General features: G+C 50.8%; 1 protein-coding gene across 1 annotated transcript in view; it reads right to left on the bottom strand.

Moving 5' to 3' along the window:
* Positions 1-3,555: 3,555 nt before the first annotated feature.
* The window catches only part of SFXN5 (sideroflexin 5), a 135,324-nt gene continuing 118,613 nt past the window's right edge, over positions 3,556-20,266 (bottom strand). Inside the window, exon 14 of the mRNA XM_061552992.1 lies at positions 3,556-6,224. Within this exon, the coding sequence (XP_061408976.1) occupies positions 6,147-6,224 (78 nt within the window). The 3' untranslated portion in view covers positions 3,556-6,146. The remainder of the gene's footprint in view (positions 6,225-20,266) is intronic.

The following is a 20,266-nucleotide window of genomic DNA, read 5'->3' on the forward strand; positions in this document are numbered from 1 at the left end:
GCAAACTCCAAATATACAGGCGTAAAGGTCGGGATCGAACCCACCACCTCCTTCATACGAGGGGAGGTAATTCACATCTCGCAACCAGTACAGATATGGATTCTTGAATCTATCTGTACGTAGCTCTCAGGGTTTTTGCTCTGGCTACTCCAGTTTCCTTCCACAAGCCAAACACTCATTAAGCTATCGTGAGAAATAAATGACATTACAATTATCATTATTACATTACACTATACAAAACACTCGGGAAAATTACCCGAGATACCTTCAGATTGTTTAGAACAATCTTAAACTTCACCAAAACTACGCAAACATACGATAGACTTGACTGAAAATTCCACGAGGCTCGTCTAAGAAAAATTAATTGGCAGTTGCAGTTTTCAGACTGCAGGAAAATCCAAGAGGCGTCGTGCGAACATTTCTCGACTGTCTCTCAACAGACGTGGAATTCATTTTTGAGAAAACATATCACTGTAAGAGCACGTGGAGATGTCTGGTGTCAAACGTGAATTTTGATAACTCTGACCAAATCACCTCCGTGCATCCTCCGACGTCTACGCACCCCGTTTGCACCAATGCACATAAACAACACATCTATTGATGCTAAAATGGTGATAACAATTGCACATTGCCAACCCGTCCAGTAATTAGGATTGGAACAGTGGCGCAGTGGTTAAGCGCACTGCACTTATGCACCCAGCTACCCGAATTCAATTGTCGTTATCGGTATCGGCAAACATTCGTGGCGAGTGATAACTGAATTGGTCCCGGGCCTTCACTTTCTATAGCTACCACAAAATCAAACGACCCCCATGACTGACACGGTGTGGAGAAGACTGCTTGCAGTAGTAGATTGACCAAGGGCTGTACATGTGCACGGAGCATAACTACATACAATTACAGCACACGCACACACGTGACATCAGCCGACGCGTGTGTGTGTTTTTCGTGTAAATAAGTGTTGTGTTTGTTCTTGCACGTTTGCACATTCCCTCTCTGCGATGTTCTGAAGCTACCACCACTGCCGCCCGTCTTGGGCTGTGATCGTCTTTGTAACAGAGCTCATTGGCTCAACGGGGCCTTCCTTGCCAGCTGAAATAATAAAGCCTAAGTGTGAGTAAACACATTACTCAGTGATGCTGCTGCGTTGGCAGTGGTGCAAAATTAACAAACAATAAACTCAACTCATTCGTCATGAACAACACTGTGGCCTTAAAAGAAAACACATATAAATAGTTCAGGCAATGATCCTCCATAGCCTCTCAATGACTTATAGTGGCGACGTTTCGGGCAACGGGCCTTCATCAAAGCTCGCACACAAATTAGTTCGATAGTGTGGGGTGCGGTAGGGCAGCGGTTAGCGCGGTTAGCGCGGCTGCACTACAAACCCAGCGATCCAAGTTAGATTCCCGCTCACGGCCAATACCAGTGACGATTATCTGAACCGATCCTGGGCTTCCCCTCGGTCTACTCAGCCTTAAATGAGTACCTGGTGCGGTGTGTAAACATCGCCACTTGGGGAGACAAAGGCGGCCGGGCGTGGCGCTGGCCACCCACCCCCCTCGTGTGCCGTGCCCGCCTTCATAGGTGCTTGCTAACAGCACTTGCCCCAAAAGTCTGTTAAGGCTACACGGGGGGGGAGCTTTGTCTTTGTCGGCGTTCGACAGCCCGTGCCAGCAAACGTGACGGCCCCTTTGCCCCAACGTTTCCAATCGCAGGGAGCGTCGGCAGCCGGAGCCGTCTTTAGACAACGGGGTGGGGGGAGGGATGCGGTGATGAGTCACCGCCACACTCGTGACAAACGCTGTCACAATACGAGCGGGCACGTGACGCGCCGGGATGTGCAGGCTCTGCAAACAGCGCGAAGATAAGAGCGGAACTCGAGCCGATGTTTGGGTAGAGGTGCGAAAGGGGGGAATGCGCAGGGCGAGTGTAAGAGAGCCGCGAGTTATGCGCTTGTTTCGCATACGTGAACACGTGTGCGCGTCTCACGCGCCCCGCCGACAGAAGCGCAAGTGGGGGATGCTACGGCGAGTTCCTGCCGACACTTCGCGCGGCCTCAAAAAGTGGGTGGGGGGGGGCAACCTGGCCCCCCGCGCAAGCTCTCCGTGGCGTACGTTTGTTGCTCATAGGTCCGCGTATCGTGAACGAGGCCCAGACATGATTATTCTTTCACTCGGCGGGCATTATCGCTGCTGGGCGCCCGTGGACTCGCGATGCAAGGATCCATCTCGCGCCTGCATCACGCACGCACGCACGGCGAGGCCGTTCCTCGTGGCCTCTATCTCAGGTGGTGAACTCTCTCGAGCGTGTCTGCCCCCCCTGCCCCCCTCGGCTTTGCCACTCCCCATCGCCTGTATCCTCGCTTGCGACTTTAATAGGCCACGAAGCAGCGCCGTACGTTTCACTTGGTGTTACCATGGAACTCATCGCACGGTCTGCGTTGGCCACGAGCCCAGACCTGCGTTTCTCTTCGTGTTGTCACCCGGGGTTATTAAGCTTTTATTGGTACCGATTTATGTATTTTGCCAATGCGAGTGAATTGTGCGAAACAGGTGAATTAACAATGGACATCTCATAGCAGCGGACCGGCGGTTCGGGGGCACAGGTGGTGCATCAGCCAGTCAACTTAGACAACTCATGGCACCTGCTGGGTCTGAACCATGACCTCCTGCCAGCGAGCGTTAATAACTTCACGTGGCTTTAACGTGCACATAGCCTGGCACAAGCGCCGTGGTGACGTCACCACCACTTAGTGGCGAATGGTCGTCGTTGGCGGTTGTAGCAGCGCTATTTGACCGAAGACCCGGGTTCGAATCAAAGCCATAGCTAACGTCAGTAAGTGAATGATATCCGAACCCGGTCCTACGCTCCCCACTTTCACGCACAATGGCCAGCGTGGTGACGTATGGTCAATGAATTCCCACGATTGGCACGTGGGACACCTTTAGTCAGCACATTGACGTAGGAATGTGAATTATGATCAGCAATAATCAAATACATAATCAGATAATCATGCTTCACCAACAGATTGAAATCATGACGATGTTCTCCATCGATCTAGTGTCATCCTCATAACAGACCTTTTCCATATTTCACAATCTTCTGCTTCTCTCATGGAGACTCAGCTGCAACAATGTCCCACCAACCGATGTCTCCATTCTTTTCCATCTTCCCCATGCAGAATCATCTGCGTCCATTTCTCCAGCTGTGACCCTCTTCAGGATATGTCCTGCACGTGGCCAAGTTCCTTTTGGTCAAACGTCTCAGTAATTAAATCTTGACTTAAAGCTTTCGTGACTGCAGGAATTACTATTCTTTGGCTCTTTCGGTAAAGTTACTTAGATAAAAAATTATAAAAAGGTAATTTCCACTTGTAGTCTCTCTCTCTGTGCACATCTTCATTCGTTCTTTGAGATGTTCTAGAAGGCGTGAAGAGCTGACATTTCCCACAAATATAGATGATGGCATGTGCGGCACTTGACGCCACAGAATTGTCATCATTATTATTGACGACTGACGTGCACGACAGGCAACATGAAAAGCGCAAGCGTGAACGATACAACTGAAGTGTAAACTTTATTTCGGTGAGAAATTGTTCAATAGATCTACTACCCTGTTTAGTGTGCGGCGTAAATTGTAACAAAACAGTCACACCACAAGTGCGAGTGGGATTTTCAACAACACCATTATTAAAATTATACTTAGCGTCACGCATCAACAATTAATACATCTTGTAAACGTTACATTCTTTAATTACATTATTACATGACAGACAACTGTGGAGTGTTGACACCGCGTTGAGACAGAGTACTGGCACTATCAACCCAGCCACACCTAGTTCGATTCCCAACCAGGGGCTGACATCTGAACCAGAACTGGCCACCCCCCCCCCCCTTCCTTCACCCACCTACGCTGGCTACCATGGTGAAGTATGGTCAAACAACCCCAATGATCATCACGATGTGAGAAGCCCTTCAATCCAGCATTAGATTCATTATTACTCTAGTCATATACTGTTTTACGAATATATTATGGTTATGTGGCATGGTTTATGGAAGCCCGCAATGTCATTTATTTGCAGCTACTACACATTTTGCGGGCACGAGAGCGAACAATAATGACTGCGACTTGAATAAATTCACAACCTTACATGCCAAGGACAATTATCTCAGATATCATGCTCAAGACTCTGACCAAAGCGAACTCACAACAAAGCGTACTTTCAACGTTCTCGAGTCCTTGGTCAAGATGATTGAAAGCAATTGCTTATTCTCTAGGTAAGTCACGAGGCACCGATTCGTCGATTTAGATTACTGAAACAACAACGACAATAATATAATACGACTCGCATGTGCATGCTGCATGGCACCAACCAGGGCTTTCTTTTTTACGGAACGCAGCAAAATCATTGCGTTGCGTTTGGCGCACGCGACCCTTGCAGCCACTAGAGACGCTACATTAACGTTCCACAACAATCACACCCCTCTCCTCCCCCCACATTGATTCTGTAATCGAACCGTGACCTCAAATCGCGACGATTCATCGGAACGAGAGGAAACAAATCGTCACTTGTGGCTGCCGGCGTCGTACAAACACATAACGCACCACGAACAGGATGCGTCAAAAACAACTCACCCTTACACAAACGATGTAATGCGCTTATCGCTAGCTTCATAATAATGAATCAGTTGTAATCGACGAATCTATGCAGCGCAACATGCCCGCTAGGCAGAAGCGTTACACCTCGCCTTCCCAGCGATTTAAGAATCGATTATACTTCGTGTCATCTGCATTCTCTTTCTTCCCTTCGAGTTCGTACAGTTTTGTTCACTCCGTTAGCCTAAATATATCGTGAGCGTCTCATCTCTATGAGCGGTAAACAATCGGCTGTTAATACGCGCACAATCCGGTTTATGGATCCAACTTTCGGATTGTGAGCTCAAGACCCAATTACGGGCCTAGCAGGCTAATGGGCAAGGTCCAGACCCCCTCAAACCCTGCACCCCCCCCCCCACCCACTGCACTGAGTGATTCGATGAATTCCCACGATCCATGACACACATTTCAAGAACCAATGACAGTATTTTGTTTTAACACTGCAGTCAATAGCGGTGTCAGCAGCTCTAGCGACTCGTGGTGGGGAGAGGGGGGCTCACGTGACACAGCCGTTGTGACGTGACGCGAATCGTCGCTACCCGATGCGCTTCTCTGCCGATGCACGCGTGCGACCACGAGGGAGAGAATCAACACCCGTCGACGGACCGGACTTGTCGCTCAAACCCGGCTGGCACGCGATGTGGGGGGAACAAACAAAAAAAACTGGGCACGTACGTAGGACTTCTTTCGCACCGTACGTAGCCAACCGTGCTAGTCGGAGGTTCCGCGTTGTGCGTGCAGGTATCGGCGACGATTACGTAATGAGCGGCTCTTCCCCTCCTGGTCCGCTCATTCCCCCCCGTCCCGTGTCTCTCGACAAAGGCCCTGCATCATTGTCGCGTCGTGCCGGACGCGACAGGAATTCGAGTTAGTGCAGCTGTCCGTTTGTGCAGCGCTCAAAACACGCGGTTTTTTCTCTCCCTACCCTTTCTTCGGGTTCAACCTCCCATGTGAACGTTATGCTAAGCTTGTATCGGCTTATCTTTCAAAGCGTTGTTGTTGATGACCTAGGAGGGATTTTGTTCCGTGTTCACTGCGAAGGGTTTCATTCTGTGCCGTAGGAAGGCACGGCATTAAATAACAGCCATTACATTTCTCTATCTTGGTAGGGCCGCGTTTTAGATTTTTTTTCTTTACTCTTGTAAATTTGCGTTTGGGGAGGGGGGGGGGTTATTTTTAAGTAGCTCACGCATTCCTGCGGGTCAAAAGGTTTGCCGAGAATTATGACTTGCTGCTCAATAAAGGCGCATGTCACATTACGTCCACAACGCCAAACAATCCCGGGGAAAGAGAGAGAGGTGAAAAAAAATACCGCACGCCGCGTCGGTCGGCATGCGGCATGCGGCGAGAGGCACACGCACCGCGACGCAACGCGATGAGGGCCTTTGCCTGGGAGGGTCGTGCAGGTGCGAGCCATGGTGAGAGTTGAGATTTGTTGAATTCTTGCAGGCGTCTTCCAGGGTGGAGAAAGGAGGCCGTCACTTGGCTCACAGGCCCTTGTTGTAAGTGAGGATCTTGTCCGTGGTCGACGCTTGTATCTCTGGCTCCAACTGGGAGACGTCAATCTGTGCACAGGGGAGAGGGGAAGAGACGAGGAGAATAAATAAGTGAGCAGGCGTTAAGGGGTGACTTGAGGCGTGGCGAGAGGCTATGGGAGCACAGGCATTCTTACTCTGACCTTCAGATGCCATCGAGTTCATTTTTGTTTACTTACAATGGTACAAATGTGTTTGTTATTGTATTTACCGCAGAATTTTGTTGGTGTTGAATGGTTTCAGTAGAAAATATATACATTGCAAAAATTGGGTTGTCACTTAATTTGGCGGAAGACCAGTTCTCAGAATTAAAACATCTGTTCACCGTCAATGTAACAAACACCAGTCTCATAGCAGTGTGTATCGGAGGATGCGCCACCTTTAGTGAAAAATAAATAAATAAACACCGCATGAAGAGTATTTAAGACACAATAGGGCCGAGATTTCCAAATTGATTCCTTGTGACATCATGACGATAGCGCAGCGAGAATAACATTAGGAAGACCAAAACACAAATACGTAAGAATCAATATTAATTGATGAATCAATGCATCGTACAACCCTTACATTCTCTGGACCACTTTCTGAAATGACAATGGATCTTGACATGCGACATCGATATTCCAATCTGGCCTGGGAGTTAGCTTCGCGCAAGACCAACAGATGTTTTTCACAAGAAGTACCTTTCAACACGGGAAGGGGAAGTACATTTCTAGAGACACCAGAACCATCGCCCGTATAATAATAATAACAGCTGTTGGACGTTGATTAGGATTTTATATTGAAAGGTCAGACAGCGGTCAGTTACCCACGAGAGCAAGGGTCAGGTACATGATTCATGAACAATCGTCACACACCTCTTCGTCCATTCAGGTCGAGGAGGTTATTGGACCACGCTGCACCACGATGGTCAGTGTGGGGTCGGTGCAAATGCGGGGGGAGTCTGGACGTGGGAGCATAGAAGTACAGCGCAGTGATGGATTTCTCTGCACTTCGCTGCTGGCCACAGAACAGCGGCCTGTGACAATCTGCCCGCGCACGCTGGGATCACCCATCCAAACACGAGCTTGGAAAAATCGGATGCGATCTGGCACAGTCCCACGTGCTTGGGTCATAGTTCTCTGTACAACCATGCCGCTGCTAAATTAATCCGCGCGGTGTTTAAAGTGTTCGCGCAAGGTTAATAAGGCCCACGGTTTGATTGTGAGCAGCAAACGCTCGCAACGGCGTCGTCGCCGACGAGGAAGACGCAAATCAACGGCTTTTTGGTAATCTACGGGGCGCCAAAATTAGAGCACAACACTCATCAGACAACCGGCGAAGCCAATTCTTTAAGATTAATTGAGAGAGAGAGAGAAAACAAACGTGGCGTTTGACGAGACTTAGGGTGATTGCCAATTGTCCCTTTAAAGATAAGTGGCGGGTGCGTTTTTTTTTACTCTATTGGCCACGCAGGGGATAATTACGACTCTGAATGCAATCAAAATGTTATTGAAAAGCAATAAAATAAATAACTGCCCGTAGCATTTCCCAACACAAATGATATAATAATGAAAGGGGCTTTTTTTTTGCGCTGATCCACGATCGCTGCTGTGCGTGCAGATTGTGCCCTAATCTGCTCGCTCCGGCGAAACGCAGCAAACAAGGGGCGCTAAAACCGCACTAATTATGCGCCTAATTGTGTCGCGTCGTGTTTGCTCTGATCAGTAATTAGTCCAGACGAGGGGAGATGCAGCCTGTGTTTAACGTGTTCTCACCCCCAGCCCCGCCCACGACCAATCAGACCCTCCCCATCCCTTCATCCACCCCTCCTCACCCCCCCTTTCTCTCTCTCATTCTCCACCCACGCCAAGCCTGCCTGCCTGCAAAGAAGACAATGACTGCTGCACCGCACAGCCAAAGTATCATCGCATCAAGCAGTGGAGTCGCGTGATTGGGCCATGGGCCACCGTGCAAAGAATGCCATCGAGGGCCTTCTGTGGTTCCCCCGCCCTTCTTCGTGGCCTGGGACTCTTCCCGCCTGAGCGCCGCTGTGCAGTTGCACCGCCTACACACTCGATGGCTATGCCCCTCCCTCCCTCCCAGCATGAAGTAGTGGCAGTAATCAGCTGGCTTGTAAACATCTCCAGGGAAGGATATTGGGGAGACGTGGGGGGGGGGGCAACGCAGGGGTGTGGGGAGCGGGTCAGGGCAGTGGCTAGGGAGTGAGGGAGGTGGGAGGGGGGTAGACGTTGTTGTCTGTGCCTCCCCTCCCCCGGCTCCCCCCCCTCCCTCCTGGCAGACTCAATCTCCCCGTGTAACCCCAGGGGTGTGGGTTGGGGGCAGGCATGCAGCTGGCTGTGACAGCAGGGAGGGCGTTGTACTACTAAATGGGATTATATGGTTTTACTTGATCAGGGGGAGGGAGGGAGGGAGGATGGTGGGGTGGTGTGTTTAAGGGGTGCTGGAGGGGTTGAATGGGGGAGGTGAAGAAAATTGGGGGGTTGGGGGAATTAGGGGGGGGCACAGCCTGGTGGAGGTGAGCAGGCCCGCGGCCATCTCAAGATCTGTGTTGCACGTGGAGAGGAGGGGTGGCACAGCGGTTAGCACACACACAGTCTCATGTGCATACACAGACACACATTCACACACTCACATTCACAAAGATCCCTGTAGCTATGTAGACTGTTAAGTCTATAAACTGTGAAGTCTATATAGCACGTATTAAGGCTGACACGGCACACGTGGGGTGGGTGACTAGCCCCACGCCTGACCGCCTTTGTCTCCCTAGCGGCAATGTTTACATTGCACCGGGTACTCGTTTGAGCCTTAGTCGACCTAGCAGAGGCTAATCGTTGCTCTCACCTATTTCAAGATGTTTGGTCACCGTGGAAGAGTAGGTCAAAAATACATTCGGGGGGGAGGGGTCTCTCTCTCTCGAGTTCCCTTCTGGTGGAGCTCCTGCCAGCAGTGGTGAGAACAAGCAATTGCAGTGCTGCACCTCTACTGTGCACATTATGAGCATGCGTTTCCAATTATCTTCGTGAGCAATGCATACACAGGACGTGCGATAAGAGGCCTTCAATCCTGCAGCAGTGAATTGACCACGGCTGATGATATCACGGCTGATGGTTACTGATATGTCGGGGTGAGTGGCTGTGCACTGCTGCGCGACGGAGTCGTGTGCGTTGAGTTTTATTCCTGACCACGGCAAACATCAGCGGCGAGAGACACTTTAAACGATAATCGGATCTACCACCAACCACTCGACCAATCGGCGCTGATAAGCGTGGTGAAGTATGGTCAAATAACCCCCGTCGATGACGCGGTGTGCGGAGGCCTTCGTCCAGCGGCGGATTGAAGTTTATTATTTTGATTAATAACCAGGTGAGAACTCGAGAGGATGGGTCTCATTTGCACGAGTGGGTGAATGGTGGTGTCGGTGATTGAGTGGGTGGGTGAGGAGGTTCGTGAGATGGTGAGTGAGTGGGTGAATCAGTGAGCAGGTGACTTCAAGTCGATTGTGTTACCATTTGCGAGAGTGACCTGGGTCACCAACACGGAAAGTGCAAGACAAAGTAAACAACAGTTAAAACAACAACAACAACAACAAAAAGCCGCATCACACGAGGAATTGAAAATATACCACGAACGTAATTATGTGGATTGCAAAATGATATAATTCAGGTTTAAGTTGCCACCATGGCTCTCGCCGTTGATACAAACATACGCTCTCTCCCCTCCACCAGACCCTTTACTTGAGCTATATAATCTATATAATAATAATAGACTTTAAATACAGAAATTATTCACGTGTATTACAGTGGGAAAGTGTGACCCGACTGTCTGGCTGTGATAATACACGAGTTGTAATTGACTAGAAGAATAGAAAGTGTGTGTTTTTTTGTTTGATGGAATGGATTATTACACGTACACACAGAATTAGCGAGCACACTGTCACGAGACACCATTCGAGGGTGCAGCTATAAGGGAGACTTTTTTCCACGTTCCCCGATTTGCAGGGCTGGGACTTGATACAGATTTAATTGGGTTGGGCATTTTTGGACGAGGAAAAAAAAAGCATTACCAGCGAGGCTAGCTGGTGTGCAACAGTCAGCTGCAAAACACAAAGTCAGTCGGGCTCGACTTGACATCGACTGTGGATGCACGCTTATGGAATGTCCAGTGCAGTCAATGAGACATTCCGGTTCGGATGGGCACGGGCAAAGTATCTTCTGCCTACAGTTCCCACCCAACATCGTAGCTCAGCCATGGTGCTGCATTGTAAGCATATCCACTGATGACCTGCACGCGAGCTTGAGATTTCATCGCCACATTTATAATCCCGACCTAGTGGTGGACATTCCTCATTCCTATGATGGGAGCGTGTGTATCCACAGGACAAACCCACTGTTGTATGCATGTTCCACGAACTTCTTTTGCACCGTACGTAGCCAACCGCGCTAATCGGAGGTGTGGGGGAAGGACAACAAACTAAAGCGATTTTCATTTGATCGATCCTGGAGACATGAACGGCCGAGTTGATCTCAACCAGGATTTGAACAGAAGCCTTCTAAATTGCAAGTTGCACACTCTTAACTATTGTGACTCCTGGCCACATCTCTCCAGCGCAAAAGCCTAACTTACGAATTGTACCAAAAACACCCACGTCAGATGCCCACGAGAACACATCATTCTTGAACCAAGAACGTCACAGCCTCGGGTGGCGATGCGGCCCAGCAGTGGAGCACGATCGCCGCTTGTTGCCGAGGTTCACGGTTCGAATTCCTGTCGGCCGCCCTGGTTACTACTGCGGGCTACGTACGACGAAAAAAAATTCAACATACGTACATACGCGCCGTCCGCTTCACAGTGTACGTTGACGATCGCCTGATGTCGTTCGCAAGAGTTAAGTTCCCACTGTGTGTCGGCGTAAGGGTCCAAATTTGGTCAATGTCGTAATGTACTCGCAATTTTCTCAATTGGGGTTATACGCGCAGCAGCATTCGTCACCCGCTACCGGCAGACTAATGGGCCTGGGTAACTCTTGCAAATGAGGCTCATCCTGGCCTCGTGAGTTCTCACACCTGGTAAAACATAAACGTTGTAATTATGACCATAACGGAGTCTCAAGGTGATATATTTTTTATTATGGCGCTGTTTGTGATGTTTGGTCAGTTCATTGTAAAGTACTTTGAGTGTGGGAGAATGCCAGAGTGCCCGGACAAAGACGCCAAGTGCAGAGAACCCGTATGCGATACACGACACGTCATGCAAAAACGTTAAATAAATATCACGGCAATGTGACTGAAATTAATAGAGAATTCTGCAGTTTCGTGAACGTTAAAAACATTTAATTAAAACAAAATTAGCAAAGGGGAAATGTAATAAAAAAACATTGCCGAGCGCAGTGAAACTGCTAAATGACAAAATTGGCTCGACATCATCTCAAGCCAGCACAGGAAGCAGAGCCAAACGCACGCGCACACACACCCCTCCACGGGGTGACACGACAAAGACGTACGCTTGTGGGTGCGCGTGCATGAGTGTGTGTGTGCATCTGTGTGTGTGTGTGGGCGGTGGTGTGGTGGTGTAGTGGTTAGCGCGCTGCACTACGACCCTGTCTTCATACATGTGAGTGTGCAGGCGCGTGTGTGTGTACGTGCACGAGTGTGCGTGTGTATGTGAATGTGTGTACATGCACGAGTGCGCGTGTGTACGTTCATGTCTACGCGTGTGTGTGTGCTTCACCTGACCCATCCTGACACCCCCCCCCCTCCCATTCCAAAAATAAATCCCAACGGGGCAGTAGCCAATGGGAGGCTCCGTGCCCGCCTGATCGGTCAGATGTTGCCAGGTAACCGCACAGATCCAGCTTGACCGTGCGCTAAATGCCGCCCACAACACAAGTTAACAAGGCACCCACAGGTACAGAGGATGAGAGCGATCGCTAAAGCCGTATCCATTTTGGTTTGTTGTTTTTTTTCTCTCTTACGTAATGACTTTAGCGGAAAGCTGTAGTCATTCGAATTGTTTGAACGTTAATCGTCGAGACGATTCGAAGGGAGGGGTGGGGTAGCGGTTGCGCGCGTCAGGGTCGCGGGAGGGAAGACGGTTTTGCGGTAAACACCCAAAGTAAATGATACGAATGTCAGAAAATTTAATTAAAATCTTATAAAGGATATTTTTTTGGGGAAAATGTTGGCAAGCATTAATTCGGCAGAATCAATTACTGTTGTTATTTTTTTCATTTTATTTGTAAAAAAAAACCCCCCAGAAAATTCAGTCTCGTGGAAATAAAAAAAAGCAACTATAAAAACTTAGCGTGTAGAATTATTTTAATATGCACACACGTGCGCGGTAATTTGCGCCGTTAATTTTTGTTTAAAAAAATTTCATCGTGCAGAAAAATGTCAAGAACCAAATAATTCCGATATTATTTTAAGCGGAATTGGGAATAATTTACCAAGAACGCCGCCGCCGCCACCACCATGAACGCCTCCTCCCCGTGAGAGCCTGGACGCGCTCACAAACATCGTACATCCCTCCGACACGGCTCGCTCCTGCAAGAGATCTAATGAGCCGACTACCGTCCACGGTTTAACACTCGCGCCTTCGTACGCCGTTAAATCACCAGCCCACACCGCCCCCCCCCCTTACATCCGACGCCGTCGCCCAGCAACAAAACATCGTCCGCAAAAAAAATCTTTAAAAAAATCTCAGACAAGCAAATCTTAACCCACTTATTGCGATATTCCCAAATGTGTTTCCTTGGGAGTCTCAACCACAGTTCGTATGTTACTCTCCCCCCCCTGGCCCCTGCCCCCCCCCCCGCCCTCCCAATGTCTTTTAGCATTTAAAGTCCTGCGACGGCAGAACGAGTGGCAGGCAGCCCATGCCCTGATTTTCCCGAGCGGCAACTTTCACGAGTGAGCTGCCGGGGGGGTGGGGGGGGGGCGGAATTGGCGGCCGGGCGAGCGAGGGTTAAAGGAAACGTCTCTTTGCATGTGCTCGCTTGCCGAAGCGTGCGCAGCCAACAGACGGTTGGCATCAATAATTATGAGGCTGCTGCTCTCGGTGGAGGTGGCGGATTAGGTAACATTTATAACCAAATGACGCCCGGCCCTGCCTGCTAATTAGGATAATTAGGAAAACAGGGGGCTTCATTATTGGGCGCGCAGCCCCCCAGGACTGCCTCCGACGCACGCTCACACGGTGAGACGCCCAGACGTCGCTCGATCGCTCGCTCGCTCGCTCATCCACTCACCTGGTTATTCACTCACTCACTCACCCACTTGCTCTCTGACTCACACCCCCCTGCTGACCCAGGTGCTCAATCGCCCGCCAACCCACTCGCGCGCTGCCTCAATCGCTCACTTGCCCACCCACTCGCTCGCTCACTTCCATGCCCGCTCGCTTGCCAAGTCGTCGTTGATGACGACGACGACGACGACGACGATGATGAATGCGCAGCCTCCAATGGATATGGCTGCACGTTATTTTATCAATCCAGGGAAGCCGCCAATGCGCTACGGCTCACGGCGTCTGACAACGATCTCGACCGACATCAAGCCGAAAGCATAACTGCAGAATAAACATCAGTGCAGAGATGGTGCTTTTCAATAATGCTACCAATCAGCAAATGCTTGGATCTCAAATCGTCCACGAGCACCGCTCACACTCCAATGGTGAAATCGGCAATGCTTTGGGACCTCATTACAGCCCCGAGTTGTTGACCTATCAGTATGCATATCCTTGTGACCTGCAGACATCGGCCAATTAAAATGGATTCACTCCCACGCTCCACTGCCTCCCAAACAACAGCGCCCCCCCCCCATCGCCACCCCTCTCCCCCCAACCAGTTCCTTCCACTGCCACCCCCCCCATCCAGATACGCGCACATGCACATACAAACACATGCTCGCGCACAAGCACGTACACACATGCACAACCACGCACACGTACACACATGCACAACCACGCACGCGCACGCCCACACACACGGACGCATGTTGCACGTAAAAAGAACCCCCCTCCCCCTCCGTATAGCCCCAACAGCCTGTTGGTGCAAATGCTGCAAGCGAGCACCTATGAAGGCCGGCACGGCCTTTGTCTCCCTAGTGGCTATGTTTACACACTCCACCAGCTACTCCTTTTAGAGGCTGAGTCGACCTAGGGGAGGCCCCAGGACCGGTTCAAACATTCGCCACTTGCATTTGATCGTGAGCGGGCATCGAACGAGGCGCGCAGCGCGGTGCGCCAACCGCTGCGCCACCGCTCCCCACGCGCGCGCGCGCACACACGCGCACACACACGCGGATAAGCCGGTCTCCACGGTTGCGTGATCTTTAGGAAACGGCCGGTGGAGTGGCGGCGTGCGAGCGCCCTTCCCCTCGGCTCTCCTTTGTTCCGACGGCCGTCGCAGTCTTTTACATGAAAAGGTCACGGCGAGAATCGATTCCGCGCGCACCTCCCGGGAAATCGGTGGCACAAGTCCAGCCCCCTCCCCTCCCCTGAATCTCTCGGCGGTTCCCCCCTCTACGACCAATTCACCCCCCCCCCATCCCCCGCCCCGCACGTGCCTCATCATGTCCTGCCTCGAAGGCTAAGCAGGTTGAGCCTGGTTAGTACGTCAATGAGAGACCGTTGCTTGAGAATGCCACTGTGTTGTGAAGGTTGGGCTGCAAGCGAGCCAAAAGGTGGCAGGGCAGTGACAGATTCTTGAATCCATCTGTGCAGAGTTGGGTGTTACCACCCACGAGGCTGTGCGTGGTGGGGTTTCTCTGGGGTTCTCTGGTTACCTCCAACTTGCAGCCAAACAAAAGCTCGTTCATGGGATTGGTGAACTACCCGGTGTGGGACCCTCCTAAAATCGAGCTTTCAGACTCATGCGAGTCTCTTCCGGATAAATAAAGGGCGTGACTATTATTATAATACAAAAAATACAAACTACACAAAAATAACCATAGTAAATAATTATAAAATACTGTAAATCATAATCATAACTGCGAGGGTTAGTTTACGTAACATAGAGCACTATATGCACGTCACTCGCTGTTTGCTCAGTGCGCATTTGTATCGCTTGCTCGTTTTTATTTTTTTTTAAGACAAGAGAGAGAGAGCAAAACCGGGAGTGCTAAATTTGTGAAAATGCACACCATATGTAGGGGTAATTAACGCTAATAGATCCTCGCCGGCGAGAGAAGATGCGTCGAGCGTGAAAACAAAGAGTCGCGTGCACGCAACAGCGCCGTGGCAGATGCCGACCCCCCCCTCTCCTCCTCCTCCTCCTCGTGCCGCTCGGATCCCCGCAGGAGGCTCGCGTGGTCGAAGGGCCCAAGTCGAGCGTAGTTATTTATTTATTTGGGAGCGGTTCCCGACGAGGTGACGACTCGCTCACGCTGCGCGCCATGAACTCGGCGGACCGCGATTCGTAAATCGCGATCGTCTGTCGGATGGCCGAAGTGAAATGTGTGTTGTGAACCATCCGCCACCTGACGCGGCCAGTCCATTAAGTTGTCACGTCAACAGGCGTGTCGGGGTGGAGGAGGGTGTACAACGCATGTCTTTAACCGAGCACGATCTCACCAAAAAATCAATAACGCATCATGGCAATGGTGGCGCAAGGTTGTGCCTGTTCAATTTGGCGAGCGATGCCTCGAACCGGTCCCGGGCCCCTCACTCCCCATCGCACCTCCGCCAAGCCGCGTTGACACCAGAGTGGTGAAGTATGGTCAAATAAACTGACAAGAAACCCCCCCCCCCCCCTGAATTATCTCGGGGTGGAAACGTTTGACGTGGCCCAAGCCCACTCGGGTGGCGATTTGATGCAAGGATCATTTAACACTGGGGTGAAGGAGAAGTGGCTGCAGGGGCATGCATGTTGAACTTCATTCTCACCGTACGTGGCCAACCGTACTCATCGGAGGTGCGCGGGGGAAGGACAACAAGCTACAACACAAAACGCGGTTCTAACGAAACGAGTTGTCCATCGCTACCTAATATCACGCGGAGCGGAATCGCATCAGACGCACGCGTATCGTAACAGACATCGATTCACACACGCGCACGACCCAACCGGGAGGGGCGCGAGCTTAAGGATCGACGTCAAGTCGACGCCACCAACTCAGCGTGGCACCTCGAACGGGCAGCAGCATCGCGAGCAGTGGGGGGGGGGGGGATATCGAATACACGATCACTGGCACCTAGCCATCCCGCGTTCTGCACGGCCATCTGCATGCGACACGTTCATTAGGCAATCACCAACGCGGCACGTTTAATTACCCCTTAGAATAATCGTCTTAATTGTAAGTCGGGCAAAACAAGCGGAAAAGGTGTGCGGGAATATTTGACGCGTTTTTTTGCCTGCGCGTGTTTGTAAAGCGGAAAAACAGTTTCCCATGGCGGTTGCGCAACGACGCCGTTCCGCGAGCCGCTTGGTGTCGCAGTGACCGCCAGCGATGGTGATCTTTGCAGGCGGTTCTGCGACCCGCGCATCGCATCCTTGGGGAGGCCAGGTGTAAACTCGCATTAACACAATTCCTCCGGGGGAAGATGGGGGGGGGGGGGGCCTGCGGGGTTTGGGTGTGCGCGGTGAGCCGTGAGTGATCAGGGGCCGTTGAGGGGTTTTGGTTATTTTGGACAGGGACTGCTGTTTGGAGGAGGTCGTGGGCAGGAGAGACGCGAGGGCCAAAGGAGGGGAAGGTTATTTATTAAAATTTATGGCCGCCCATTAAAACAGCATACAAGCGGTGCGCGAAATATTCACATTGGTGAGATAAGTCAAAGCGGCATAACAGATGGAATTTCCTAATCACTTTCCTTTTTGGGGGGGGGGGGGGGGGGCTGCGACGGCACGTGACCCCCCAACAGGAGTTGTTGTTGTGGAAGTGCCGGGGTGGTGGCCTTGGGTTCTGCGGCCGAGGCCGTCGGACGAGGCGAGCTGGGGGCGGCGGTCGTAAGGGCCGCGGTTCACTCGGGCAGGTTCAGCGCGCCCACCGCTGGCAATCGTCTCCCACAAAGCCGTTACTCTCGAGCGGCTCTGGAAACTTGGCACCGCAGTGACACGGCGCGACAACGGGGTTTCCGTCAAGACAACCGTGACATCTGTGTGTGTGTATGTATGTATTATGTGTATGTGGGGAGCGGTAGTGTAGCGGTTAGCGCGCTGCGCTACGAACCTGGCGACCCGAGTTCGATTCCTGCTCACGGCCAACACCAGTGACGATTATCTGAACCGGTCCCGGGCCTCCCCTAGGTCGACTCAGCCTCAAATGAGTACCTGCTGCGATGTATAAACATCGCCACTGGGGACACAAAGGCGGCCGGGCGTGGTGTTGGCCACCCCCACCCCTCGTGTACCGTGCCGGCCTTTATAGGTGCTGCTCGCTAACAGCACTTGCCCCTACAGTCTGTTAAGGCTACACGTGGGATCTTTGTCTGTGTATGTCGCACCGTACGTAGCCAACCGTGCTACTCGGAGGTGTGCGGGGGAAGGACAACAAGCTAAAGACGAAAAGCAGTTCTCATCTTGTCCACTTGGTTAAAAGCGTGAGATACCACGGTGTCCATCGTACTCCAATGAACCGACTTATCCGCCACGCTGGCAGGGTATTTGGCCTACTCTTCCACGTCTTGGAATACCACTTGCGCCTTTCCCGACTCGCCACTCGTGACCTGCTGATAGACTGTGGTAGATCCATTCTAGATTTGAAGCTTTCGTGACTGCAAGGATTCATATTCTTGGGTTTTTTTCGGTAAAGTCACGTAGGTAAAAAAATACAAATAAAATGTATGAAAGTAAAATAAAATTAAAATAAAATAAAAATCACGACGTTTCGGAGGCAACACAAGCTTCCGTCTTCAGGTGGAACCGTCACAGCACGATTGCTGTATAAAGTAAATGTGGTAGATCCACTTCTACTGCTGGGTGGACAGAGGCCGGGCTATGTAAGAAACTTGCCCAAACGGGGGTTGTTAAACCATACTTCACCATGCTGGTCAGCGCAGGTTGATGAACAGGTTGTACGAGGCCAATTCAGATATCGCTCGCCACTAACTTTAGCTAGGAATCGAACGCAGGTGTTCAGTTCACAGTGCAGTGCGCAAAATACCGCGCCCACCGCTCCACCCAAAAAAAGTAAAAAAAAGCACGTGCTGAAAATTTCAACAAAATAAATATTAAATATACACAACTCACAAGCATTAATCTCGTCTGCAAGTGGCAGATGGATTGTTACTCTCCTCAGCAACGTGAGAGACGGCAAATGCTTGGGGAGGGCCTCCATCCAGCAGTGGGTTGATCACAGCTGCATAAGAACCCGGCGTGCTGTTATATTGTGGCGGCAGGGTGGAGCCGTGGTAACACCTGTGGGCGCCGGTCTGTGTGAAGTGTGTACGTTCCCCCGCACCCCCCCCCTCCTCCATAGCCAAAAACAGACAATGTCACCGGTGTTGGCCAAACATCCCAATGCAGGACCCTCCTGAAAAGGAGTCTTCGGACTCAGCGTGGTTTTTCTGGGTGAGTAAGTTAATAATTGTAACAATGGAGGGAACACAAAGCAAGTTTTGTAGGCAATCAAACGGCGAAAAATGTAAACATGAAACAATTCCGTCGGCAAGGCCGTAACACCTGCACGCTCACGAGTGCGGGCAACGTATTCGCACCGGCACGGTAACCACCACCTCCACCAAGATCACACAGAGAGAGAGGCTTCTACATCAATTTCACTTGGCGGATTAGCACGAGCACTGACATCACCCGAATTAATAGCATCATTACTGCCGACATCAGGTTACAACAGCCTTGCAAGGGCTTCTGTGGGCAGTTACGAGTAATTACTTCTGCCTTCTGTTATCACGAGGAGAGCCCCCCCCCAATATTTACGTCCACTTGACTTAAAAGGAAAAAGCCATTACGGTACGTTACATTTCTAGCGGGAAAGTGGAGTAAGAACAAAAAAACCCGAAAGTGATTTAATTAAAGGCGCGGGAGGGGGAGAATGTAACTTTGACAGTTTGTAATTCTCCACCCTAATTTTGACTTCTAACACCGCTGGGATGGCACGGGTCTCTCAAGCACTGGAGCAGCACCTGGGCGGGACGATTGGTGACGTGGGAAAGTCGGATAACAAGCCCCACCGCAATGCCGGTCGAAGTTTACCGCAATGCTGCAATGTGTTGTCGTGAAATAATTTGCAGGCAGTCTGCCTCCCTGTAATGGGCCGCTTGTATCGTTATGCCTTGGTAACAATAACAACAATAATTATTTACAGCCCTTCGTCACTCCACTGTCAGATGAAGGCCTCCCAGCACACCACCGGCCGTGAGCGTTGTTCGAGGTGCGTGTGGTCTCGATGGTATATGACCAGTTCAGATACCACTCGCAAACCGATCCTAGACGTGGTCAGGATCAAACTCGGCTTGCCAGGGTTATATCGCGGTGCGCCAAGCGCGGCGCCAACGCTTTAACGTTGCGATTGGGAAAAATTCACAACTCAAACTACTTATGTTTGGCCTGGTGAGAACTGAAGACCAGGACAGGCTCATTCGCAAGATCTCTACCCTCTACAATCAGCTCAGTTTGTGCCTGCGGGCGCGCACACACACATCACAATGCTCCTGCTACCGATCATTGGTCCACTTAGAAATTCACGCAAAATAAAACGTTTATCGATAGGTATGAAATTGTGGCCACTCAGAGCGAAAAATGTATCCATTATTTTCACGCGCGGCTGTGTTTTTGGCGGAACACCATACCGCGAACGTGCGTCACCTGTCGCAAGCGTAAGACATCCAATTAATTTCCGACAAACAAAAAATGAAGATCGCCGAACTCGATTGCACTAGGCCGTCATCAGCTACTGCCGACGGCTTCCGATACCCACGAGAATCCGTGCCATTGTTTTCGTCGCAAATTGAAATCCGCACACAAAAGGCATTCCGACCATATGCAAATTGCAACAGCTTAGCAGCCATGCGATTATATTCATAGAGATCTTAGAAACTATTTCAGACATAAGGGCCTTAATTAGATGTGATTTTCCTTTCTAAATTGAGGGTCAGGAGAGAGATCCCCCGAACGGAGCCACCAA

The sequence above is a fragment of the Lethenteron reissneri genome, chromosome 17, assembly GCF_015708825.2.
Source record: "Lethenteron reissneri isolate LAM-NWPU_2019-01 chromosome 17, ASM1570882v1, whole genome shotgun sequence".
Classification (NCBI taxonomy): domain Eukaryota; kingdom Metazoa; phylum Chordata; class Hyperoartia; order Petromyzontiformes; family Petromyzontidae; genus Lethenteron; species Lethenteron reissneri.